The sequence below is a fragment of the Corella eumyota genome, chromosome 4 (genome assembly GCF_963082875.1).
Source record: "Corella eumyota chromosome 4, kaCorEumy4.1, whole genome shotgun sequence".
Classification (NCBI taxonomy): domain Eukaryota; kingdom Metazoa; phylum Chordata; class Ascidiacea; order Phlebobranchia; family Corellidae; genus Corella; species Corella eumyota.
Genome location: NC_137493.1, coordinates 9013607 through 9036125, shown reverse-complemented (window position 1 = coordinate 9036125; position 22519 = coordinate 9013607). Strand labels below are relative to the sequence as shown.

General features: G+C 26.9%; 5 protein-coding genes across 10 annotated transcripts; 3 read left to right on the top strand and 2 right to left on the bottom strand.

Annotated features, from left to right (window-relative positions):
- Positions 1-448: 448 nt before the first annotated feature.
- On the top strand, positions 449-7977 carry LOC145750631 (uncharacterized). The gene is made up of 9 exons (XM_082566704.1): positions 449-569; positions 1250-1386; positions 1596-2100; positions 4816-4904; positions 5105-5190; positions 5286-5483; positions 5733-5878; positions 6001-6130; positions 6978-7977. The coding sequence occupies exons 1-9, from the start codon at positions 471-473 to the stop codon at positions 7106-7108; spliced, it is 1521 nt and encodes a 506-aa protein (XP_082422830.1). The 5' UTR covers positions 449-470; the 3' UTR covers positions 7109-7977.
- A 362-nt stretch (positions 7978-8339) lies between these two features.
- LOC145749934 (ankyrin repeat domain-containing protein 49-like) lies at positions 8340-14160 on the top strand. 6 transcript variants are annotated; one of them, XM_082565820.1, is made up of 6 exons: positions 8340-8409; positions 9153-9320; positions 11390-12409; positions 13056-13206; positions 13435-13531; positions 13768-14160. In XM_082565820.1, the coding sequence occupies exons 3-6, from the start codon at positions 12297-12299 to the stop codon at positions 13923-13925; spliced, it is 519 nt and encodes a 172-aa protein (XP_082421946.1). In that variant the 5' UTR covers positions 8340-8409; positions 9153-9320; positions 11390-12296; the 3' UTR covers positions 13926-14160. The 6 variants fall into 6 exon arrangements, with proteins under 6 accessions (XP_082421946.1, XP_082421944.1, XP_082421945.1 ...); XM_082565818.1 differs by having other exon boundaries at positions 8361-8409; positions 8657-9320; XM_082565819.1 differs by lacking the exon at positions 8340-8409 and adding an exon at positions 8436-8770.
- On the bottom strand, positions 8694-9973 carry LOC145750784 (cytochrome P450 2U1-like). The gene is made up of 5 exons (XM_082566860.1): positions 9908-9973; positions 9702-9831; positions 9419-9563; positions 9139-9296; positions 8694-9005 (listed from the first exon to the last, which is right to left on the bottom strand). The coding sequence occupies exons 2-5, from the start codon at positions 9807-9809 to the stop codon at positions 8694-8696; spliced, it is 723 nt and encodes a 240-aa protein (XP_082422986.1). The 5' UTR covers positions 9810-9831; positions 9908-9973.
- On the bottom strand, positions 10130-10932 carry LOC145750783 (cytochrome P450 2H1-like). Its single transcript, XM_082566859.1, has 4 exons — positions 10804-10932; positions 10589-10674; positions 10334-10436; positions 10130-10246 (listed from the first exon to the last, which is right to left on the bottom strand). The coding sequence occupies exons 1-4, from the start codon at positions 10930-10932 to the stop codon at positions 10130-10132; spliced, it is 435 nt and encodes a 144-aa protein (XP_082422985.1).
- LOC145749936 (UPF0488 protein C8orf33 homolog) lies at positions 14053-15469 on the top strand. Its single transcript, XM_082565826.1, has 4 exons — positions 14053-14275; positions 14354-14452; positions 14675-14809; positions 14985-15469. The coding sequence occupies exons 1-4, from the start codon at positions 14203-14205 to the stop codon at positions 15188-15190; spliced, it is 513 nt and encodes a 170-aa protein (XP_082421952.1). The 5' UTR covers positions 14053-14202; the 3' UTR covers positions 15191-15469.
- The last annotated feature ends 7050 nt before the right edge of the window (positions 15470-22519 follow it).

The window sequence follows — 22519 nt, the reverse complement described above, 5'->3', positions numbered from 1 at the left end:
TTTTCCCTTCGTAAATACCCCGACTGCGATATATATAAATTTTGTGTTTGCGTTTAGTCGATAGTAAGTTAGTTACTACACAGAAAATACTTGTTCAGTATATTTTTAAATAAAATAGTCACTATTAAGTCACATTCACTTTTTTAATAAGGAAATATAAGCAAAGTCTAGAATATGACGTCACGGTAAGGGTCGCTAAATCTAAAGGAAGTATTTGACATCTTGTATTGAACGATCTTTTTTAAATTTTCTTTACATGCCCTTAACATGTATTTGTAGACTATATATATCAATGCCGTGTCATATTTCTAAAAACACATGTTTTAAATTTCAGTTTCGTTTTAACAAGTATAGCACAAGTGGGGTCTTAGGAGAGCTCTTATTAACTATTAGTACTAAAAAGCATCAACTTAAACCAAATTTTTAATTATATTTTTTTCAAGTTACGATTTTAATTTAATTAAGAAGCAATGAAATTAGGAACAATGGAAACTGACGTCATGCATAATTCCAAAAGAAGATTTTCATATTTTAATAAACTAATCGAAGATCAAGATATACCGTTAGAGGTACTATTAATTTATAACTTTTTGTAATTTAAAATACTATGTCTATTCTAATCAAAATTCGTTGTTAAAACTTAGTTTATGACGTTTTTTTAACAAAAGACTCTCCCACTTTTATTTGGCAACTCTGAAATATCGGTGTTAACATCGCAACTTCTATTTACTTTCTTTTTTTGTTTGTTTTCAATTAAGGGATTTTTTGTTTTCAATTAACTAAGAAACTTAAAAGTTTTTATTGTAGTTTCGACACTGTATTGGGGAATTTAGAAGTTATTATTAAAATTTGTAGACTGGGAATTTACTTATTATTAAAATATATTTGTTTTAAATTAAAAGTTACTTCGTTTATTTATTTGTCTGTTTGTTTATAAAGTTAGGGGCATTTTTTTAGTATTTTTTATCGATATATTTGGTTTTCATCTACTATAAAGTTATGTAGATTATTTGTTTATACGTATGGGTATTTTTAGTTTAGGTGTCGATTTGGGATTTTTCATAGTTTAATTTTGCATCAAACTTGTCAGTTGACAGGTTGTAGGTCAAATAAGTTTAAATTATTTATATACGATTAATAAAGCTCCTATCGTGGTTGAACTTGAAAATTGATTTTCGTTAAGATGCTATTTATCAAACATTATTTTTTCGTTATAAAACTAAAAATAAACTTTTTTTTTACTTTACAGGATTTACATAGTTTACCAATACATAATCAGCATAACAGTGATGGTGGTATGGCTGTATATGGTCACATGAACCCAACTAACCATTTGGAAAACACTAATCAAGAATTCTGTAGTGACGCATACCTTGAATATAGAAGGTATTGATATACACAAATAACATTTTTAATTAATCTTTAATAGTAAATTTAAAGGTCTTATTTGTATAAAATTCCAAAATTATGTTTTTTGGAGTAATTTGTGATAACAAGGGCCACTTTGAGGGTTAATTAATATTCTTGTTAATCTTTGAGGGTTAATTAATATTCTTGTTAATAACTGACAACATAAAGTTTTTGTTAAATTTTAGGAAAGTTTTTGATCAACTTGCTGCTGAATATGAAAAAGATCAAAAACCAAATAGTTTTCCAGAACGAAACCAATATAACGACACTGATTCTACATTAAATCAAACACAAAATATTAATGGAAACCATTATGACAATGAAAATACTGAAGAACTTATTAAACTATCGCCCGATCTACCCACTTGGGATGATTCTGATCTTAAATCGGAAACTTATATCTCGCCTATATCTGTAAACTCTGATAATCAAACTAACACCTTACCATGGCTTAAAAACAATCACAATCAAAACCACAACAATGGATTATACTCCGACAATCACAGTCAATCGGTTTTTGAGTTAAGTTCAAATGATAATCATAATTCTTTTAATTGGTCTTCCTATGATGCTCATATTGAGAAAGTAAGCAAAGCTATTTCCAATGACTCAATCAAAACAAACAGCAATGAAAATATTTCCCTTATTACTTCACCGAGATCATGGAGGAGGGATCGTCACTCATTTCAGGTTGGTTTTTATTATTTTTAATTTTGGCATTTAAGATATTTTGAAAGTTAAAAATGGGACATAAAAAAAAAAACTAAAAATTTACATAGTAACACAACTGTCTGGTATAAACTGTTACTTTGATGTAGCCTGCCTAGCTTAAAAACATGATTTAGTTTAAAAAAACTTTTTGTTGGGCTAATTATTTTTATCAGTTAGTTTTATAATTTAAAAGAAAAAAGTATTGTAAAGTAGTGTTAAAATAAAATACAAGAATTGATATTATTTAGTTTTTAACCAACGAATTGGACATATGGTTTTACATGCTTTAACATAAAAATCAATTTAATTGTTAGCTTAAATAAATAGTTTACTTAATCATGGCCTTAGGTCCTATATTTTAAGTTTTATTATCCTGTATCATTAGTAAACTTATAGATTTTACTTAAATTTCTTAAACACTTTAAAAAACATACATATTATAAAAACTTCAATTTAAAAAAAAATTTAAAGTTTGTGTGACTTTGATTTGGTTTATTTACCTTAACAAATATTTTTATTTGTTTGAATAGTTTTTATTTGTTGGACTTTGTACATTTAATCAGTTGCAACATCATTTAAGCCAATTCAGCAACTTTTATAATTTGTACACATGTATTTTAAATCTGATTTGTTTTTAAAATCAAAAAAGATTTATGGCTAAAGCAAAATTGAAAGACAATTAATGCCTAGCGAAAGTAATATACATGTGTTAAAATTCACACATATTTAAAATGTTAAAATATATATATTTATATGCAACAGCATTTGAAGTAACTCTTAATGCTTTTAAATCAGTAAATTAAGTAAAAAATTATATAAAGTCAGGCACCTGAATTTAATAACTTATTAAGGTTATAAATCAATAAAAATAAATTGGTTTTATTGCCTAGATTGAGAACAGTAAAAGCTGCACTCATGCATGTTATATTGGTTTAAAAAGGCCAACAACAGAAAAATTCCAACTGTGAGAACTCTAATGAAACAAAGCTTTCTTTGGAAACCAATATTTTAGTTTTAGTTTCTTATGTGAATACATATAATTGAAGTTTAAAGGAGTAGTTTAGTTTTATTTCCTGTAAGTGTTCTTATTGGGAATATTAGTTGTCTAGACATCTAAAGAAATACTAAATAGGTATTTGACTTAGTTAATGTTAGGTTTCCTTAGATATTTATTTGTCTATAATGTCAATATAATGTAAGTAAATAGTCATATTAGAATGTTGTTTATGTAGCAACATAATATACTGTTTACAGTTATAACATATCAAGGACATATGTAAGAATTTCTCAATATACTTGTTAGTGTTTAATTTCTTTATGACTTTTACAATATTTTGTTCAGTGAGACATTTAAGTTAAGACTAGAAGTATGGTAACCCAATTTTTGCTCTAGTTTTTTGTTAATTCTATTTGCAGTTTTGAGAAACTAGGTCAAGAAAGTTAAGTGTCTAAAATAAGACTTTTTTATTTTAGGTCAATATAGGACAATTTACACCTTTTTAAGTCTTATTTTGCCATGTTAAATCTCATTGATTTGAAACTTCACATAGGTTTGGTATTATAAAATTAGTTTTGGTTTTATAACCTGATGACCTCATTTAAATGAGTTTATTTTATTCCCTATTTCCCTATGCTCTCTCTTGCTTGTTTGAATCATTATTGGAAATTCAAATTGAAGGCATGTCAGTTTTGTCTGTTTATTCTCTGTGTAGTTAGACAGTTTTAAGACATTTAGAAATGTTAGCAAACCATATTACAATGGTAGCTTGAATAGGCCATTGTTTAGAAAAATAGGTTTTTGAACAGTTGTGTTTTTTTTTCTTTAATTTAATTTAAAACAACATTTGTTTCTCCGTATATGTCTTATAACTTATTCATGAGAGTTTTAGGAGTTATTTTATGAAGGCGACAGGCTAGGCTTTAGAATAAGGGTGTGGACAACTAAAATAAAATAAAATTCTATCATGATAAAGTTTTAAAGCAAGAGCAAATAAAGCTTTAGATTATGGTTATAATAAATAAAGATATTCTTTCTTTACAAAAAAATTTGTAAAAGAGTAACATTTTATTTTTAAATGTTTTTTATTTTATTAAGTTTAAACATTTTTAGGCTTCTTGCAAATTAGGTTCAATGAATAGTTGTTCAATTAATAAAACAAATAAAATGTTCCCTCAAAGCATGGAAGAAAATTATGCACAAGATGCTGGTTTAACAGTTTGGGAATATCGTAATTACATCGCTGATTTATCTAATGCTACATTAACATTAAAAGAACTGTTAGTTCAGTTACGAAAATCAGACAAAAAACCTAAAATGCCAAAGCGATCTGACCCTACTGATTCTGATAGTATATTTTCTGATAATTCTGACACATTGTCATCCCCTTTTAAAACTGATTGGAAAGATAATGATAGTGGGATTTCATTTGGAACTTGTTCAGAAAAACTTAAAAATTGTGGTGGCCAGGTTAAAATCCTAACCCCAAGAGAGGTTGCTACTTCTTTCAACATATTAAATTTATTTTTAAGAGTTTATAATTCAAATTTGTTTTGGTTTTATTTAAATAAATCAAAATACAATTTATCAAGGTTTCAATTATTGGGGCCCATGAAAATTGTTATTTATTATTATGATGCAAAACAACTTTAAAGAATTAATGTAGCTTGGATCTAAACCAAATACTTTGTTAACAGAAACAGAAAATGGATCGGGAAGTTATTCGACAAAAATTGTCGATGGCAGATTCGGATGAAGAAGATGTTAATTTCTTATATCAATCAAAGTAAATTAAATAAAATGTTTAAACCAATTATTTTATCTTTACATTTTTTATTTTGTGACCCTAAAGTTTGTTATAGTAATTATTTTTAATAGAAGGTAACTAAAAACAATCTTAATATGAAAGACGTTGACTAAAAACAACTTTATGTTATTTGGCTGATTACTTTTATCTTTATCTATTTGAAAGTTATAATAATTTAGGTTCCAACGTTCATATTCAGCCAACAATCAAAGTCTTCAAATTTGTTACATCAATGAATCCTGTTCTTCAGATGAAAATTCTGAAGGTGATTAAACCTAATAATCTTTATTAAATTAATTTACTTTAACAAAATTTAATTTAACAAAATAAATTTCAAATTACTTTTTTATTCTTACCCAGATGGTGACCCAAAAACTTCCCCTAAGGCTGACCCCCAAACACCTTCCTCTCCTAGTTTCTCCCCTCGTAATGGTTATGGATCAGGTTATTTAAGGAAGAATAGATTATCGGAAACCTCCTCCCAATCCTCCTCCTCTTCTTCTATTGGGATGTCTTCTTTAAAGAATGAGAATACAATAATCCGTCATCATCATCAAGGTGTTTATTTTATTATTTTAAGTTTTGGCTTTTTTCTATATACCCATTTATTTCTTTTTTTTTCTTATTTCAATGTCTGAGTAGTATTTCTTTATTTTTTTTCTGAGTGGCATTTTAATTCTTTGTGTTACTTTTTTTGTTTAATTTTTAATTATAATATTATTTTTTTTAAATTTCTAATATAAAAAAAATTATGCTCAACCCTTTTAATTTTAAAGAAATTTAAATCTTACATGTTTTTCATTTCAGATCTCCGGAGTGGAAGATCAAGGCAAGAAGAGATGGAGTTGGAAGCAAGATTTCAACTAGCCCAAGCTCATCAGAGGGCAAAATTGGAAGCTGCACAGGATCGAAAGATGAAGAAGAATATTTCATCTTCCCTCGCACATAGACTTGTAAGTAAAATTTTAAAATTTTTAATCAATTTGGATTTATTGAAGTAACCTTTTTCAACAAAAACTTCTTTGCAAACAATTTATATTTCTAGCAATAATTTAATCTCCACTTATTTTTTTAGTTAAGTGACACGTTAGATGATGATACCACAAGAAAAATTAAAACCTATTCACTCTACAAATCTGATTGTAGAAGAATGACCCTGGGTCAATTACAATTAATTTTAAATGATATGCATGCGCAAAAACAAGGTAAGATTAATGTGTTGTTTTAAATATTTAATGTAAACATATACTAAATCAGGATGAATATTTTATATAGCTTACAAAAAATATAATCCAATTAATAAGTAAAGTTAGTGTTTTTCACTTTTAAAAATATTTTATTTTAACTTTTGCTATAAAAATCTTTTAAAAACTGAGCAGATTTTATTAACACATTAAAGCTTTAAAAAATAATAAAATTTTGTACTACATATTGGTTTAATAAAAAAATTGCAAATAACTTACTATTTTTTCTCTAAAACATTTTATTAACAACTTTTATAAATTAAAGTTAATATTTTAAACAGAATAAAAGCCAAAAAAAATTATTTAAATTAGTTGTAAATTCCACCTCTTAGGAGTTTGTGTTTTCTAAAGTTGGTTTAATTATTGGCATACATTATTTAGTTCATTATTTCGCAGAAATGTTAATAAGATGACATACTTCCTGTTTAATTTCTTGTAAGACTTTATTGAACATTATATTGTAACAACGCATTCCTTTCTATTTATTTTTAACTTTTAGTAATTAGTCTTATCATGCATGAGACATTACAAAAGTTTAAAAATAACTTCTGATGCTTAAAACAATAAGTTTGAAATAATTTTATAAAATACTAGTTAGTTTCATTTTCTTGGAAATTAAAACTTTGTTAAATACAAAAAAACAATAATTTACATTTTTTAAATATAAAATAACTTATTATCTTATTATCTGTCATCCTTATATAATTTCTAATTTTTCATTGATTTGTTTTTTTAAAAATAACATTATTATAAAAAATGTAAAAACATTTAGTAATTTATTTAACATTGCAACGTTTTTATTCTCTAGCATTAAATGATGATCTTGTTTACTTGTTGATGGAGAGGGAAGATCTTAGAATGGAGCAAGATGGGAAGTTGGTGGAGGTGGAGGATGCAAAAGCAATCATGAATGATGTTGGTCCGGAAACAACAGTTTAAGAAAGAAAATTCTATTAGATTTGGGTTGCTTCACTTTTGTGGTGTTTGTTATTACTGATTGGGGACGATAACATCTTTTTTTTTAGATATAAGCAAATGGTTCATAACTGTTAATATAATCTAGATTTATTGTCATTTAAATGTTTTTATTCAATTTTCAATGCCAGTAGTTAACTTTTTGAAGCTGCTTTATATAAATTTTTTTGAAGTTATCTGTTTTTTTATTAATTTTTAGTCTTCCATTTCAATTAAAATTGATTTATTGATTTAATCAATAGCGTTGTGTTTTACCATTTTTAATTTTTAACTTCACCAAAGTGCCAAGTACATATAGCATTAGGTACAATATAAACTTTATTTTATCTTGACAAGTTAGTATGTTTTTTGTGTTTTTAATAGACTTGTTTATATATTTTCCACTATAAGAGACATGCAGCATACATTTGTTGCTTTGTTTTTATTTAGAATAAAGTTTGTTGTTGCATTTTCAAAATAATTTGGTTTTTAAAAGTTTTTAATTTTTTGTCTTGAATTCTGTATAATGTTGCTGTATATTTTTATATCAATTGGTGCTTTTAAAGTTCTTAAACTAATCAACTAGTGGTTAAATTTAATCAGTAAACCATTGAAATACTAAAAAGATGTTCTTAATTTTTTTTTACTTTCAATAATGTTTTCGCATTTTGGGGTTGTTGCCTATGAGTAACAATATTACCTTTTGTTTTTTTTTTTGTTTAACTTTTTCTTTTTTTACTTTGTTTTTTTTTTCTACATTGAACTTTTCTTGTTGCCATTGAAGCCACATTTTTAACTTTATTTTAAAATTGTAACCTAAATTTGTTAATCTAAACATCTGAATATAAAATAAAGCTTACATACATTTTTATCTTTTTACCAAATTATTACTAAAGTTACTATTTTGTGCAAATAAATATTATACACAATGCTAAAAAAATCATTTCAAGCACTCTTAAATTTTTTTCAATATATAGCTTAAAAAAATAATAAAAATCTCAAAAATAATATAATAATATAAAATAATAAAAATCTCAAAATAGTTGTTGGTTTATTAAATAATGTACAAAAATACAAAATAAAATTTACATTAAGTGTTCCCAATTTAGAATCAAAAAGATGAAGTAAAAGCGTGGCTATTAAATGTATAAAATAGTGGCGTGGCACAAAACGTCATGTTTAGGTTGTTACGTTGACATGTAAACATAAATATCACTTAAATTAACTCTTTCGACCTCGTGGCTTCACAGAAAATAAATCATTTACGAAAATTAAATGCAAAACAGGTAAACTAATTTCTTAATGTGATTTTTCTGTCGTAGTATTGGTTAAAATACTTTTGCGTAAACTTATTAATTGTTCGTGATAAATTTAGGTAAGCTTGTGTTATGTTCATGATCATGAAAGTTGTATTTACTATTTTTTTAATTTTTGATCTTTTATTTCCATTAAATGGCAATAAATACATTAAATACCTGTCACATTATCATTAAAACTCAAAAATTGGCAGGATATTATTTAAATTTTATGCAGTGAGTAGGTTTACAACATCTGAATATACTTGTGTTTATTATTTTTCCTTGACTACGAACGGGTAATGGGGTGCAGTACCTACAATACCTGGAAGACATTCAACCGAAACATATGGTAAATTTGGGTTTGGGCAAAGTTTAAATTTTTGTAAAATACTGACAACAAATAAAAACACTTCCATTCTGGCAAGATTTTCGCCAAGGCAATTTCGGGAACCAATAGAAAATGGAATAATTTTTGTAGACTTGATAAATTTTCCATTACTGTCAATATGACGTAAAGGGTTAAAAATTTCTGGTGTTGTCCAAACATTGGGGTTGTTGTGGACCCACCAAATATTTGGGATAATCTGTCAGAAAACAATGTAAAGTTCTTTAACATTTCTACAATTTAAAACTGATTTTTGCTGATGTTTTATAGTTTATATTGAATTAAAAGCACTTGTTAGGTAGTTTGAAATTAGCAAAAAGTTTAAAGTTTACTTGTGTGTTTTTAGGAATGTCGTATCCCATGAATTCAACATCTTCATTGGTGCACCTGGGGACACCTAGTGGTGTTGTTGGATGAAGACGAAAAGTTTCTTGAATGACAGCTTTTGTGTACGGAATATCAGAGCTGTAAGTGATCCTACCTTCTCTACCTGTTAAATTTTGGGAAAAATTAGGTGAAAATATTATTTTTTTTTTTAATAAAATAAAAATATTCTATTAAATTTCTTAAGTTTTATGTGAGCTAATATTTTTTGTGTATACATTTTTTTACCTAACACTGCATCAATTTCCTGATGTATTTTGTCTTGAATATCTTGGTGTTTAATCAATCTTAATAACACCCATCTGATTGTGCTTGTGGTTGTTTCAGTTCCTGCCCCAAACAACTCTTTAAGATAATATCTAAGCTCCTTTTTCTAATAAAATAAAATTATAAAAATTTTTTAATTTTTAACAGATATATTATATATATACTTTACTAAATTTAAATAAAATTTTATTGTTCTTGTAATTTATTTTCTTTAAATTTTAATTTTAGTATGTTTGGTTTTTACCGCAAATCCAGGTGTTTTTCTTTTATATTCCTTTAAAAATAAATCTATGAAATCGCGGGGATTTTCGGGGTCATATTGTTTCTCATGTTCCTCTATAAACTTGATCATTATTTCTAAAAAAAATATTAGGCTATAAACTTTTTTTTAATTTTTAGAAATAGATATAGGCGTTAAAAATTTTTTAAAAATTTTTTTTTTTAACTGACCATTTCCTAGTTTTAATCCCTCTTTCATAAACACCAAAGAGGTAGAAACTGGTGGAAAAAAACGAATCCATGGTAACACATGCATTAATGAAAATGATAACCCGTCTCTCCTAAATCTAAGTTTATAACAAAAATTAAATAATATTTAAACAATTTTTTATAGCATAGTATATCATTTTTGCATTTAAAGTTAATATAAAATAAAATTTTTGAAGTTAATTTTTACCCTTCTATTATGCTCTTAACATATTCCAATAATTTTTCATTTCCTTTTTCATTACATTTTTCCTGAATAGTTATTCCATTTATCACATTTGCTATTGACTGGATAAGTATATCCTAAAAATTATTTTGCAGATTATTTTTTATAGCACAAATAGTAAACACATTATATATGTTTTTTAAAAATAAAACTTTAAGGTTTACCTCTATAACAAAAGGTTGTTCATTTTTTGATCTAATAATGTCACAAACTATTTTACATTCATCCAAAATTCGGTCCTCTAATTTAATTCCTTGTAGACCAGATCTAAAAAAATAAAAGTAAAAGAAAATGTTTTAATTTATCAATAAACCAATAGAATTTTACCTTTAAATAAATAAATAAAATCTTGTTACCCTGCTAAGGCTCTGCAACCAAAATTTCTTTGTTTTTTCCATTTTTCAAAATCATTTAAAAACATTAATCCATGTCCCCCATCTGTTGCTAGTTTAGTGAAGTAACTAATATATCTTTTGTTGAACTGAGACCCTTGCTTAACAAATGCCTAAAAAGTAAAAAGTGATTTTAAATTTTATTTATTATTTAACTAAAAAAATATACAATTTTTTTAATATATATTTTTTTGCATCTCCATATACCAAATTTATAACTTATTTTTGTATTTTAAATTCACCTGTTCGATTGCTTCATAACTATTAAGAACCACACTTCTTACTTGCCCAGTCTGTACAGTAATTACAGGGCCATATTTTTGTGACCATTTTGCAAAACTTCTTTCTGCCAACATCTCCATAAAGGGCATACTACCCACTATTGGTAAACTAATTGGTCCAGGGGGTAATTTATATGATGTACTGATTGCCCATTGGTATATGATTAGCAGTAAAATCATAGCAATTAGTACTATGGTGATTGGAGAGATATAATAATAAGCTATGCTAATTTTTATCATTGTTTTGTTTGTTTCTAAAAAAAATTTAATTTTTTTAGAAAAAATATATTTTTAAATAAATTAAAAATTTTTTAATTAATAAAAAAATTTTTATTAATGAAACGGTTTAACAAAAAAATTCCTGTTTCTCTTTTTTAACTATTTTCTTTTTTTAAAAACTAATGCTTTATATACTTGACAGTTCCCTAAAATATTTAACGACCTTTCGTAAAACTTTTTTTAGTTAAAAATTTTTTTTTTTAAATTTCTAAATTTATTGACATTCTTTCTAAACAAAATTTCAAGAATGTTTTTTCTTGTCTTGCAGGTGCCCTTTATAAGCAAAATATCGGGTTACTGATACTCGGCAAACAAAAACAAACCGATCTTATCACGTAAGCATAATATCAGGTTAACAATAACAAACTTGTCATTTTCAGTTGACCCTGGCTTAGTTTAGGTTCGTTTAATTTAAAATTGGCTTTAACGTTATCGGGCAAACATAAACATTATCAACGAGAATTTTTCAAATTCAAATTATGAATTGCCTATTTTGAGAATATGTTTATTTATATAAATTCACCTTAAATCCTGTTGGTATTTACACTCATATCATAAAATCTTGATTTATATTTTTGCATAAACAAACAATAGATTAAAACATGTTTACTTTGCATATAAGATTGCCCTAATTACTTAGATTGCCTTAATTGATCTTCTTTAATAAGCAGTTTAATTATAACTTCTAGGAATTTAGAAAATCATGTGCGAGTTTGCAGACTGATTGATAAAGTATTTATACATTGGGATACACGATTTTAACAATCATGCTTTTGTTACCTTGTGTATTTATTTACTACAAACCCAATATGTACAATGAAATTACGGGAAATATAGAGATCCTGTCACAAGATATTTTTATTTATAGATTTTGGGTATTCATTAATAAAACGACATCGGTGTAATTTAACCTTGTTTAACTCAGTGTAGTATTTGAACTAGGGTCATGTGGCTGTTCTGTACAAAGGTTACTTTTAGCACTGATTAACTAAAAAACCCAAAGTATGTTTTATGCAAATATTGTCTAAATACTTGTATGTGTATAACCTATGTGCAAGTTTAACATTTTTTATTTAAAATATTTACAAATTTTTTTTTGAATTTTTTTTATTTTGATTATTTTTTAGACATGTAGGTGCTAAAAATTTTGAATTAACATTTATAAGTTATTCTAAATGATGGAGGAATTTAAAGATTTCGAATTAAAATTAATGTGGGCAGCTGAGCAAGGAAATTTGGAAATGTTAGAAAATATTTTACTTGAAAATCCCAAGCTTTTAAATTACAGGTTAATTATTTTGTTTGTATTTTTATTATCAGGTTTGCAAAGTACATTTTTTTTTCTTTTAAAATATATATATATATTTTTTTTAAAATGGTTACAATAATTTCGGCCGCCACCAAAAACACTTTAATATTTGGCTTATTTTTACCAAGAAATGAATTCTTATGCTATTTTTATTTAATTTTATGCATGATGTAGTTTGCTGTGACAACTTAATTACTTAACTGCATTGTAAAGGGTATATACTTCACCCATGAGTGCACCCCAAACAAATATGTTGTTCACATATTTATATTTTCTTGAAATTAAGTCAACCGGAAAGTGAGCTGATATGTTTATAAAATAGTTTTGTTATTTTTGGTCGCTTTTGCGGATTTGCAGAACACACTTTTGCAAAATTTTTAGAAATATTTGTGCAAACAATGTTGTCTTTTTTAAATAAATACTATTTTAAGGATTCGTATTGATACAAATGTTTTGTAAAAATATTATCTTAAATAAAATTAAACTATTTTTATCCAAATTTTTTACTTTTATTTTTTTCTAGAACATGTATGTATATAAAAATAACTTTTAGTTAGTTTCTGATGCTATACAAATTGTGATAAATAAATAAAAGTTTTTTAATCAATATTATTATAAATTAAAGAAATGAAGATGGATACACCATTCTGCATGTTGCTTGTTCTGAAGGTCATGTTAACATAGTTGAGTTTATACTGAAACAAGGTGAACTAGAAAGTGAGTTCATTCATGTAAGAACAAACGATGGATGGACTCCTTTGCACTGTGCCTGCAGGGTAAATATTTATTTAAGAAAACCTACTGTTTGTAGATTAGGTAGATTCATTTTTGGAAACAGTTTTTTAAATGATTTTTTTTAAAAATGTTAAAATACCTTGAAGTTAAAAACAATTTTTCATTGTATATTTTTCGTCAATTAAAATGCCACCAAATGTTATTTAGATCTTGTTGGAATATAGTTTCAACTGGTAAATTAAATTAACCTTAATTCCTTTTTTCCACAGTGGAATAATGCCAAAGTTGCTCAGTTGTTAATACACAGTAATGCTGATGTTAATGCAGTTTCAAATGGAGGTGTTTCCCCTTTACATGCTGCTGCGGGTAATTTTTCAAAAATTGTTGCAATTTTAATTTTTTTTCATAAAAGTTGTTTTCGAATATATATCATTTGCAATACCGTATCACAAAAATAAAATATTGGTTTCTTATATTTAACATACAGTTATAAATATACTTTTTTATCCATATTTTATTTCATTTAAATATTATTTTAAGTTTTTATGGACATTCATTTATAAACAATTAAAAATCAACTAACCAATTTTACTTTTTATTAGGTAGTAAAGGGAACCGAGATGTGCTAGTTTTACTTCTTAGCAATCAAAACATTGACACCACACTTCAGACAAATGGAGGAGATACGGCTTACGATCTAGCCCGCAGAACTGATAAATTTGCTAGTTTGTTTACTATGGTTGCTGAACACATAAACTGAATCAATGCAATGAACTCATTTCTGTAGTTAATAATAAGAAAATTGTATTTATTTGTGTTTCTGTGTGAGTTAGTTAGTGTTTGGCACATTTTAAGCATTGAACTTTATTTTAACTTTGTTGTACGTTTATATCATATACCATAACACAAAAAATTTGTTTAAGTATAAATATACTATTTGTGATATTTTTTTTTTTTTTCATATTTCTAATTTATTATTTTTATACATTTTTTAGGTGTAATTTATATAAATAATAATATTAGGTGTTTATACTATAATGTCTCTGTCTACAAAACAAGTTCAAAAAAATAAGAAAAATGCTTCTCCAAACCCAGTGCAAAATGTAACAGGTAAAAAGAATTGCACTTTTAATTTTGAACATTTTGTATAGAATGTTTTAGTGTTGTTAAAATAATCTTTTTATGCAGATAATGCATTAAAAGAAATTCAATTAAACAAAGAAATTGCCTGGTGTGTTGATAAATTAAGAATGGGTGTTTTCACCAAAAATCCTACCGAAAAACAAGGTATGTAATTAAGTTAGAATTTTTTTTATATTTTTATACTTTTTGTGGAAAGGCTGAATTTACAGCCTAAACATAAAGTAAAATTGACCCAGTCTTTGGGTATTTTGTAAATGTTTTAACATCTAGCTTAACTAATTGTTTTTCTATAGCAAAAATCTTGGTTTTGCAATTTTAAAATCACAAAATGCTTTTAAGTTAAATTAAGTTTATTATTATTTCAAGTTGATGACAGCTCACGTTATATCAAAATACTCATTTCACAGAAAGCTCCCCTGATTAAAAAACGTCAAGTTATGAGACAAGTTTTTGGTGATTACAAAACTAAAATGGAACGGGAGGAAAAGAAATGGGAAAATGGTAAAACTTTTTTGTTTATTTTATTTGGATTTATTTTTTGTTCAATATAATACTAAAGTTAATAACATTTAATCTAATTGCAAATATTTATTACCAGAATGTATTGTATTTTTTGCCATATGTTTATCCAATGCTTAACAATATTAATTCAATTTATTATTTTAATGTATTTTAGACACAATTAAAATGATGAAGCAAGTCCAAATATCGCCAGCTACAACAACTCATTCTAAAGAATCAAATAAGTTTATTAGAACTGCTGTTTCAAAACCTATATCAAAATCAGAAAAAAACATTCAAAATGTAAATGATTTATCTAAAACTATAGAAAATTCTGCCCAAAATAAGTTTTGTTTTAATTTTGCAATAGATGAAGAATAGACTGGGTTTTTACTTTAAACATTTTTTATATGTTACTAATATAGTTTGCCTTCTACATTTATTACTTCCCAATTATTAACATAATGTTGCAAGTTTGCTTAAAACTTTGGTGGTGTTAAGTAGTAAAATAAATTTTTAATTTTATATTAAAAAAATATAAGTTATTACTAAAATTAAAGTATGTGACGATCTAAAAATGAAAAATGTTTATTTTGCATTTCAACAACATTCGTACTTTTTTAATTTGGTTATGTTCTGTTTTTGCTTCAGGCATTTAACTAATTGTTTAATAAGACAACTAAATAAATATTTAAATAGATGAGTTAAGTAAATGTGTTCGTTAGATAAGTCAAATTGGTTAGTTATGTATACTGGTAAATATTTAAATGAAACACATAAGGCATATTGTTGTAAAACGTCTATACAGTGCATAACAATTAATATGTTTTTAACTAGCATAAACTGTATTTAAGACGAGTAATTATTTTATCTTCGGTATAGTTACCCAGGCATAATATGATATTCTACAAAAAGTGTAAAGCTGACTATGTAACAGCAAAATAAAAAGGGTTTTTAAAATATAAATGTCTAGGTTATGTTACATTAATCATTCTATAATTGATTAGGTCAAATTTATGAAGAAATTATTTTCAAATGATATTTCCGCGAGCTATTTTCACACAAACATTACCACTAGAGGAATGAGTTAACATAATACGTGTGTTGTCAGTTGGTGTATTTTAGGGATTACACAGTTACTTACAAATATTCGGGATGTACTAAAACCAGACACCCGACACTTTTTCAGACACCTTTTCAGACACCTCTAAAATTTACTTTATCGTTGTTATTTTTTAATAAAAATGATTTTTCCGACTTTAAGACTATTGTTCCAGCTTGCCTCAACAATTTTTTTTTTGTTTTAACGTGTTGAAATTTGTGGCAAAATTTTTTTAATTTAGGGGTGCCGGAATTTGCGGTAATTTCACCCTCATCAGACACCTCCAAAAACCAATTAAACAATTATAAATTTTAATAAAAACTGCCTTAACAACATAAGAACGCTTAAACTAACTTGCCCAAGTCGTTTTTATTAAAAAATAATGGTTATAAAATGGTTTTTAAAGGTGTCTGAAATTGGCAATAACGACCATACTTAAAATTTCTTCATCCTCAGACACCTCCAAAAACCAATTAAACAGTTATAAATTTTAATAAAAACTTCCTTAACAACATAAGAACGCTTAAACTAACTTGCCCCGGTCATTTTTATTAAAAAATAATGGTTATAAAATGGTTTTTAAAAGTGTCTGAAATTGGCAATAACGACCATAGTTAAAATTTCTTCATCCTCAGACACCTCCAAAAACCAATTAAACAGTTATAAATTTTAATAAAAACTGCCTTAACAACATAAGAACGCTTAAACTAACTTGCCCCGGTCATTTTTATTAAAAAATATTGGTTATAAAATGGTTTTTAAAAGTGTCTGAAATTGGCAATAACGACCATACTTAAAATTTCTTCATCCTCAGACACCTCCAAAAACCAATTAAACTGTTATAAATTTTAATAAAAACTGCCTTAACAACATAAGAACGCTTAAACTAACTTGCCCCGGTCATTTTTATTAAAAAATATTGGTTATAAAATGGTTTTTAAAGGTGTCTGAAATTGGCAATAACGACCATACTTAAAATTTCTTCATCCTCAGACACCTCCAAAAACCAATTAAACAGTTATAAATTTTAATGAAAACTGCCTTAACAACATAAGAACGCTTAAACTAACTTGCCCCGGTCATTTTTATTAAAAAATATTGGTTATAAAATGGTTTTTAAAGGTGTCTGAAATTGGCAATAACGACCATACTTAAAATTTCTTCATCCTCAGACACCTCCAAAAACCAATTAAACTGTTATAAATTTTAATAAAAACTGCCTTAACAACATAAGAACGCTTAAACTAACTTGCCCCGGTCATTTTTATTAAAAAATATTGGTTATAAAATGGTTTTTAAAAGTGTCTGAAATTGGCAATAACGACCATACTTAAAATTTCTTCATCCTCAGACACCTCCAAAAACCAATTAAACTGTTATAAATTTTAATAAAAACTGCCTTAACAACATAAGAACGCTTAAACTAACTTGCCCAAGTCGTTTTTAAAAAAAAATAATGGTTATCAAGAGGTTTTTAAAGGTGTCTAAAATTGGCAATAACGACCATAGTGGAAATTTCTTTATTACTAGACACCTCGAAAAACCAATTAAATAAACAAATATTTTAATACAAACTGCCGAACAACATCCTATTTGTATTAACCATATTATAAAAGTTATGGTTTAGCTCATTAGACCATTTTAAAAAAAAAAAAAAATTAAAAAAAAAAATTAAAATATGTTATTGTGTTTTAGATATTTTAATAATTGCACAGTCTTAATTTGAAAATGGCTTATGAAAATAAACGATACAGTCTTTCAATAAAAAAAGTTATTGGAATTTTAAAAGACTGCTCAAATGAGAAAATTGAGGACCATTTTTTAATTAAAAATTCCCCTATAAATCCATGTAATGGAGATTTATATTTGTTTAAATGTGACGAAGAAAGCGTTAGAGATTATCTTTGTGATTCTCTCAACTGGTTAAACGGTGGAAAGCGCATTGTTGGTACCCCAGGTGTCATAAAAAAAAGATGGTATTTAAAAAATCCCCTGGAAAAAAATAAACATTTAGGCTTTAAAAAATTTTTGTACACATTATCGAAAACGAAAATGGATAAAAATTATTATTTATTACATTATGTTGGTGATAAGTCAGAATATTTTCGATCCTCACATGGTAATAGCAAAAATCCAAACAAGATTTTTGTTACAACACAAAAAAATGTTTTAAACGATATAAGTATTCAATTAGAAAATAACAAATCTCCGTTTCAAACATATGCCAAAATGACAGCAAAAAAGCAACATGATGAAGGTGAAGATAGGATGTCTGTCGATCGACCGCGAGATTTAAAGCAGGTTCACAACATTGCATATAAGGAAAAAAAGGATTTTCAAATGTGCACTGATGAAATATTTTCTACCAAAGAACTGACTACAGTGTTACCAAATTTTGTTCAAAAATTATGTATAGTGCCTAGTGTGTATGCCATTCTTGTGAATGAAGAGACGATTAAAATCGCTATAAAAGAACTAACCAAGTTTCGCAAAAATAAAGCAATACCTCAGTGTTTTGGATACGACACAACATTCGAAATGGGGGACTTTTATGTGTCATTTTTAACGATGCGCAAAACGGATATAGATGGAAATCCAATGTTTCCCATCGGCGCGATGATTCATGAAAAAAAAGATCAACAATATCACGAAGAACTTTTTAAAATAATTAGCAAACAACTAAAATTACACGAATTGGACAATATTCCAGTGACGGCTGATAGGGAAAAAGCGATAATGAACGCAGTTAATAAAACCACTGGACTAAAATTAGTTTGTTGCGTTAATCATATATTGAGAGATGTTGAATTCTGGTTAAAAAAACAAAATGGAAAATTTTCGGACATAAAAGTTTACAAAGACCAAATTGAACAACTAATATTTTCAACTTCATATGATAACTTTAATAAATTGTATTTGGAATTAAAAACAAAATGGTCACCAACATTTGTAAATTATTTTGAAAAAAATCTGCAACAAGATATACTAGCTTATTCAGTATTTTTTTACACCAAACAGTTTACAATTTTTAATGGAAAAACTGTAACCAACAACATGAGCGAGTCATTCAATAGGGTACTGAAGGACATTTGTGGCAACAAAGAAAATAGATTGGACTACACAATTATATTGTTTTTTAAATTATTTCAGAATTTTGCATATGACCTTTTTCGTGCAGAAAAAGGATTTGGCAGGTTTACTTTGTCCTCTGAAGAAACAATTTCTGCCGGCGAAGATTCTAAAGACAGTATTCCTAAATTGGCTTATTTAAACAAAATAAAAGAAGAAATTTTAAAACAAAAAAATTTGGCTTCTGGTTCTAAAACTAAAAAGTTCCCTGAAAAAACTTTTTATACTGAAGTTGTTGAAATGTGCCTTATGTCTAGTGGCGTATCTTTGGATAGAGACACTGGCACTTTTGTTGTGATAAATCCATTTACTGATGCCCGACATGCCGTTACATTATTTCCACCTATTTGTAGTTGTTCAAGTATTACTGCAAAATGCTGGCATGTACTTGCTGTCCATAAACGACTGCAAACCAACCAAAAAAATCCCAAGAATCGCAGTTATACACTCACGGCGTTAAACAAAAGGCAAAAGGGAAAAGATGGTAAGTCAGGCAAAAAAAAGGTTAGACAAAGAGACTACGATTACGACGTAATTCCTGCTCCCAACAGTGCAGAAATGAACATCGACCTGGATGTGCTCCTAGGTCAAGAGACAGAAGATAAAAAATATATGTGTAAAGGTAGCGACGAAGAGCATGGTGATGAGTTAACTAGCCTAGGTCTAATAGAAAGTAATATTACAATAGAAGAAATTGTCAAAAAGGGTAATAAACCCAAAGACATAATAGAAAAAAAGGAAAATTTAAAAAAAAGTAAGCACATTGAAGTTAAAGCAAACGCAAAAGAGATTGGCAAAAAAAATATTAAATCTGTAGTTGAAATCATGCCGAAAAATATTGGCAGAGAAGATAAGAATTCCGAAAGTAAATTATATACTAAAGAAAAAGGTAAGACAGAAAATATGCCCGAAATTAAAACAAATAAAAATGAAAGTGGGGAAAACTACAAAACACCTGATGGTGAAATGGAGAAAAATCAAACGTCTTTTGGAAACGCCCCCTGGGAAAAGGAGAATCTTTTGGTAACAACAGATCAAAAAAAAAGTTGTTCAATTGCAATGGAATGTTTAATTGGGAAAAAAAAATGGTTGGATGACATATGCATTGAAAAGTGCATTAACGGAGTCATAAGTTATCTTGACCTAAAAAATGAAGCTTTCCAATTTTCTTCTTTAGTATTTGAAAATCAAAAAAATAACAATAATGTGGAGTTGGTCTCAAACTATATTAGTTCACTCAGAGCTTTGGACTTTAATGTAATTGTTTTTCCTAATAACCTTAATAATATTCACTGGCAATTAATTATCTGTAATATTTCTCAAAAAAATATATGGATTTTTGATTCTATGGTCTGTCAATTGCATGGAGCATGCCTGCAGAAATCAGCCAAGTGTTGTCTTAAAATTTTATCCTTTATGTATGCTGTAATTGACATACCATTTAATAACTTGGAATGGACAGTCTCTTTGATGAACAATTGCCCACAACAAAATAATTGTGATGACTGTGGGGTTTACACAATCATAAACACGTATTACGTGCTATCTGGTCAGGTTCCAAATGCATTTAATGTCGATTTAGCAAGAAAATGGCTTGCTGCACTATTTATAAAACAAAATAGATTGAGAGATTTTTCAAAGCGAATTTCGGCCAACGAAAGAAAATCAGCACTACAAAAAGTTATTAACCTAAAGCCTACTTCGTTTCAACTTAAAATAGAACGAAAGGAATTTAAATGCTTAGTTCTGAATTCAAATACTAATTGGAACATATGTGAATCAACGTCTTGTCCAGGAAATGGTACATATTTGCCACAAATACAATGTTGTGTTTGTAGGAAGTGGTATCACGTTAAATGTCAAAAGGGGGTTACAAAACTTAGAAGTTGGATATGTGATTTGTGCATGTTAAACTAAATTAAAAAAACAGACACTATAGACACTTAAATATTATTTGTATTAAGTCGTTTTTTCATTAAAAGGGAAATTTAAAAAAAATTTAATAAGCTTTTTACTTGGAACCATCCAAAACCTATAAGTATATTTACCAATTTTTACTTTTAAAAACATTTTAACTATTGTAAAATCCGTTAACCTAAGTTCTTTAAATTTGTTTGCATAATACAATATAAAATTGAGGAATATTGATTTAAATGTTCTTATGTTTTAGGAGTTTTTATTAAAATTTATAACTGTTTAATTGGTTTTTGGAGGTGTCTGAGGAAGAAGAAATTTTAAGTATGGTCGTTATTGCCAATTTCAGACACCTTTAAAAACCATTTTATAACCATTATTTTTTAATAAAAATGACCGGGGCAAGTTAGTTTAAGCGTTCTTATGTTGTTAAGGCAGTTTTTATTAAAATTTATAACTGTTTAATTGGTTTTTGGAAGTGTCTGAGGAAGAAGAAATTTTAAGTATGGTCGTTATTGCCAATTTCAGACACCTTTAAAAACCATTTTATAACCATTATTTTTTAATAAAAATGACCGGGGCAAGTTAGTTTAAGCGTTCTTATGTTGTTAAGGCAGTTTTTATTAAAATTTATAACTGTTTAATTGGTTTTTGGAAGTGTCTGAGGAAGAAGAAATTTTAAGTATGGTCGTTATTGCCAATTTCAGACACCTTTAAAAACCATTTTATAACCATTATTTTTTAATAAAAATGACCGGGGCAAGTTAGTTTAAGCATTCTTATGTTGTTAAGGCAGTTTTTATTAAAATTTATAACTGTTTAATTGGTTTTTGGAAGTGTCTGAGGATGAAGAAATTTTAAGTATGGTCGTTATTGCCAATTTCAGACACCTTTAAAAACCATTTTATAACCATTATTTTTTAATAAAAATGACTTGGGCAAGTTAGTTTAAGCGTTCTTATGTTGTTAAGGCAGTTTTTATTAAAATTTATAACTGTTTAATTGGTTTTTGGAGGTGTCTGAGGATGAAGAAATTTTAAGTATGGTCGTTATTGCCAATTTCAGACACCTTTAAAAACCATTTTATAACCATTATTTTTTAATAAAAATGACCGGGGCAAGTTAGTTTAAGCGTTCTTATGTTGTTAAGGCAGTTTTTATTAATATTTATAACTGTTTAATTGGTTTTTGGAGGTGTCTGAGGATGAAGAAATTTTAAGTATGGTCGTTATTGCCAATTTCAGACACCTTTAAAAACCATTTTATAACCATTATTTTTTAATAAAAACGACTTGGGCAAGTTAGTTTAAGCGTTCTTATGTTGTTAAGGCAGTTTTTATTGAAATTTATAACTGTTTAATTGGTTTTTGGAAGTGTCTGATGAGGGTGAAATTACCGCAAATTCCGGCACCCCTAAATTAAAAAAATTTTGCCACAAATTTCAACACGTTAAAACAAAAAAAAAATTGTTGAGGCAAGCTGGAACAATAGTCCTAAAGTCGGAAAAATCATTTTTATTAAAAAATAACAACGATAAAGTGAATTTTAGAGGTGTCTGAAAAAGT

What these genes read in the sequence shown, in the direction of transcription:
- LOC145750631 (XM_082566704.1), top strand. Translation starts at nt 471, where the DNA reads ATGAAATTAGGAACAATGGAAACTGACGTCATGCATAATTCCAAAAGA. An exon ending in TTCAGATGAAAATTCTGAAG is followed by an intron (nt 5,191 to 5,285) that starts GTGATTAAACCT and finishes ATTCTTACCCAG; the next exon opens with ATGGTGACCCAAAAACTTCC. An exon ending in AATCCGTCATCATCATCAAG is followed by an intron (nt 5,484 to 5,732) that starts GTGTTTATTTTA and finishes TTTTCATTTCAG; the next exon opens with ATCTCCGGAGTGGAAGATCA.
- LOC145750784 (XM_082566860.1), bottom strand. Translation starts at nt 9,809, where the DNA reads ATGATCAAGTTTATAGAGGAACATGAGAAACAATATGACCCCGAAAAT. An exon ending in GAAAAACACCTGGATTTGCG is followed by an intron (nt 9,564 to 9,701) that starts GTAAAAACCAAA and finishes TTATTTTATTAG; the next exon opens with AAAAAGGAGCTTAGATATTA. An exon ending in ACATTCCTAAAAACACACAA is followed by an intron (nt 9,006 to 9,138) that starts GTAAACTTTAAA and finishes GTTTTCTGACAG; the next exon opens with ATTATCCCAAATATTTGGTG.
- LOC145750783 (XM_082566859.1), bottom strand. Translation starts at nt 10,932, where the DNA reads ATGCCCTTTATGGAGATGTTGGCAGAAAGAAGTTTTGCAAAATGGTCA. An exon ending in GTTATGAAGCAATCGAACAG is followed by an intron (nt 10,675 to 10,803) that starts GTGAATTTAAAA and finishes TTTACTTTTTAG; the next exon opens with GCATTTGTTAAGCAAGGGTC. An exon ending in AACAACCTTTTGTTATAGAG is followed by an intron (nt 10,247 to 10,333) that starts GTAAACCTTAAA and finishes AATAATTTTTAG; the next exon opens with GATATACTTATCCAGTCAAT.
- LOC145749934 (XM_082565820.1), top strand. Translation starts at nt 12,297, where the DNA reads ATGATGGAGGAATTTAAAGATTTCGAATTAAAATTAATGTGGGCAGCT. An exon ending in CTTTGCACTGTGCCTGCAGG is followed by an intron (nt 13,207 to 13,434) that starts GTAAATATTTAT and finishes TTTTTTCCACAG; the next exon opens with TGGAATAATGCCAAAGTTGC. An exon ending in CCCTTTACATGCTGCTGCGG is followed by an intron (nt 13,532 to 13,767) that starts GTAATTTTTCAA and finishes ACTTTTTATTAG; the next exon opens with GTAGTAAAGGGAACCGAGAT.
- LOC145749936 (XM_082565826.1), top strand. Translation starts at nt 14,203, where the DNA reads ATGTCTCTGTCTACAAAACAAGTTCAAAAAAATAAGAAAAATGCTTCT. An exon ending in AAATCCTACCGAAAAACAAG is followed by an intron (nt 14,453 to 14,674) that starts GTATGTAATTAA and finishes TATTATTTCAAG; the next exon opens with TTGATGACAGCTCACGTTAT. An exon ending in GGAAAAGAAATGGGAAAATG is followed by an intron (nt 14,810 to 14,984) that starts GTAAAACTTTTT and finishes AATGTATTTTAG; the next exon opens with ACACAATTAAAATGATGAAG.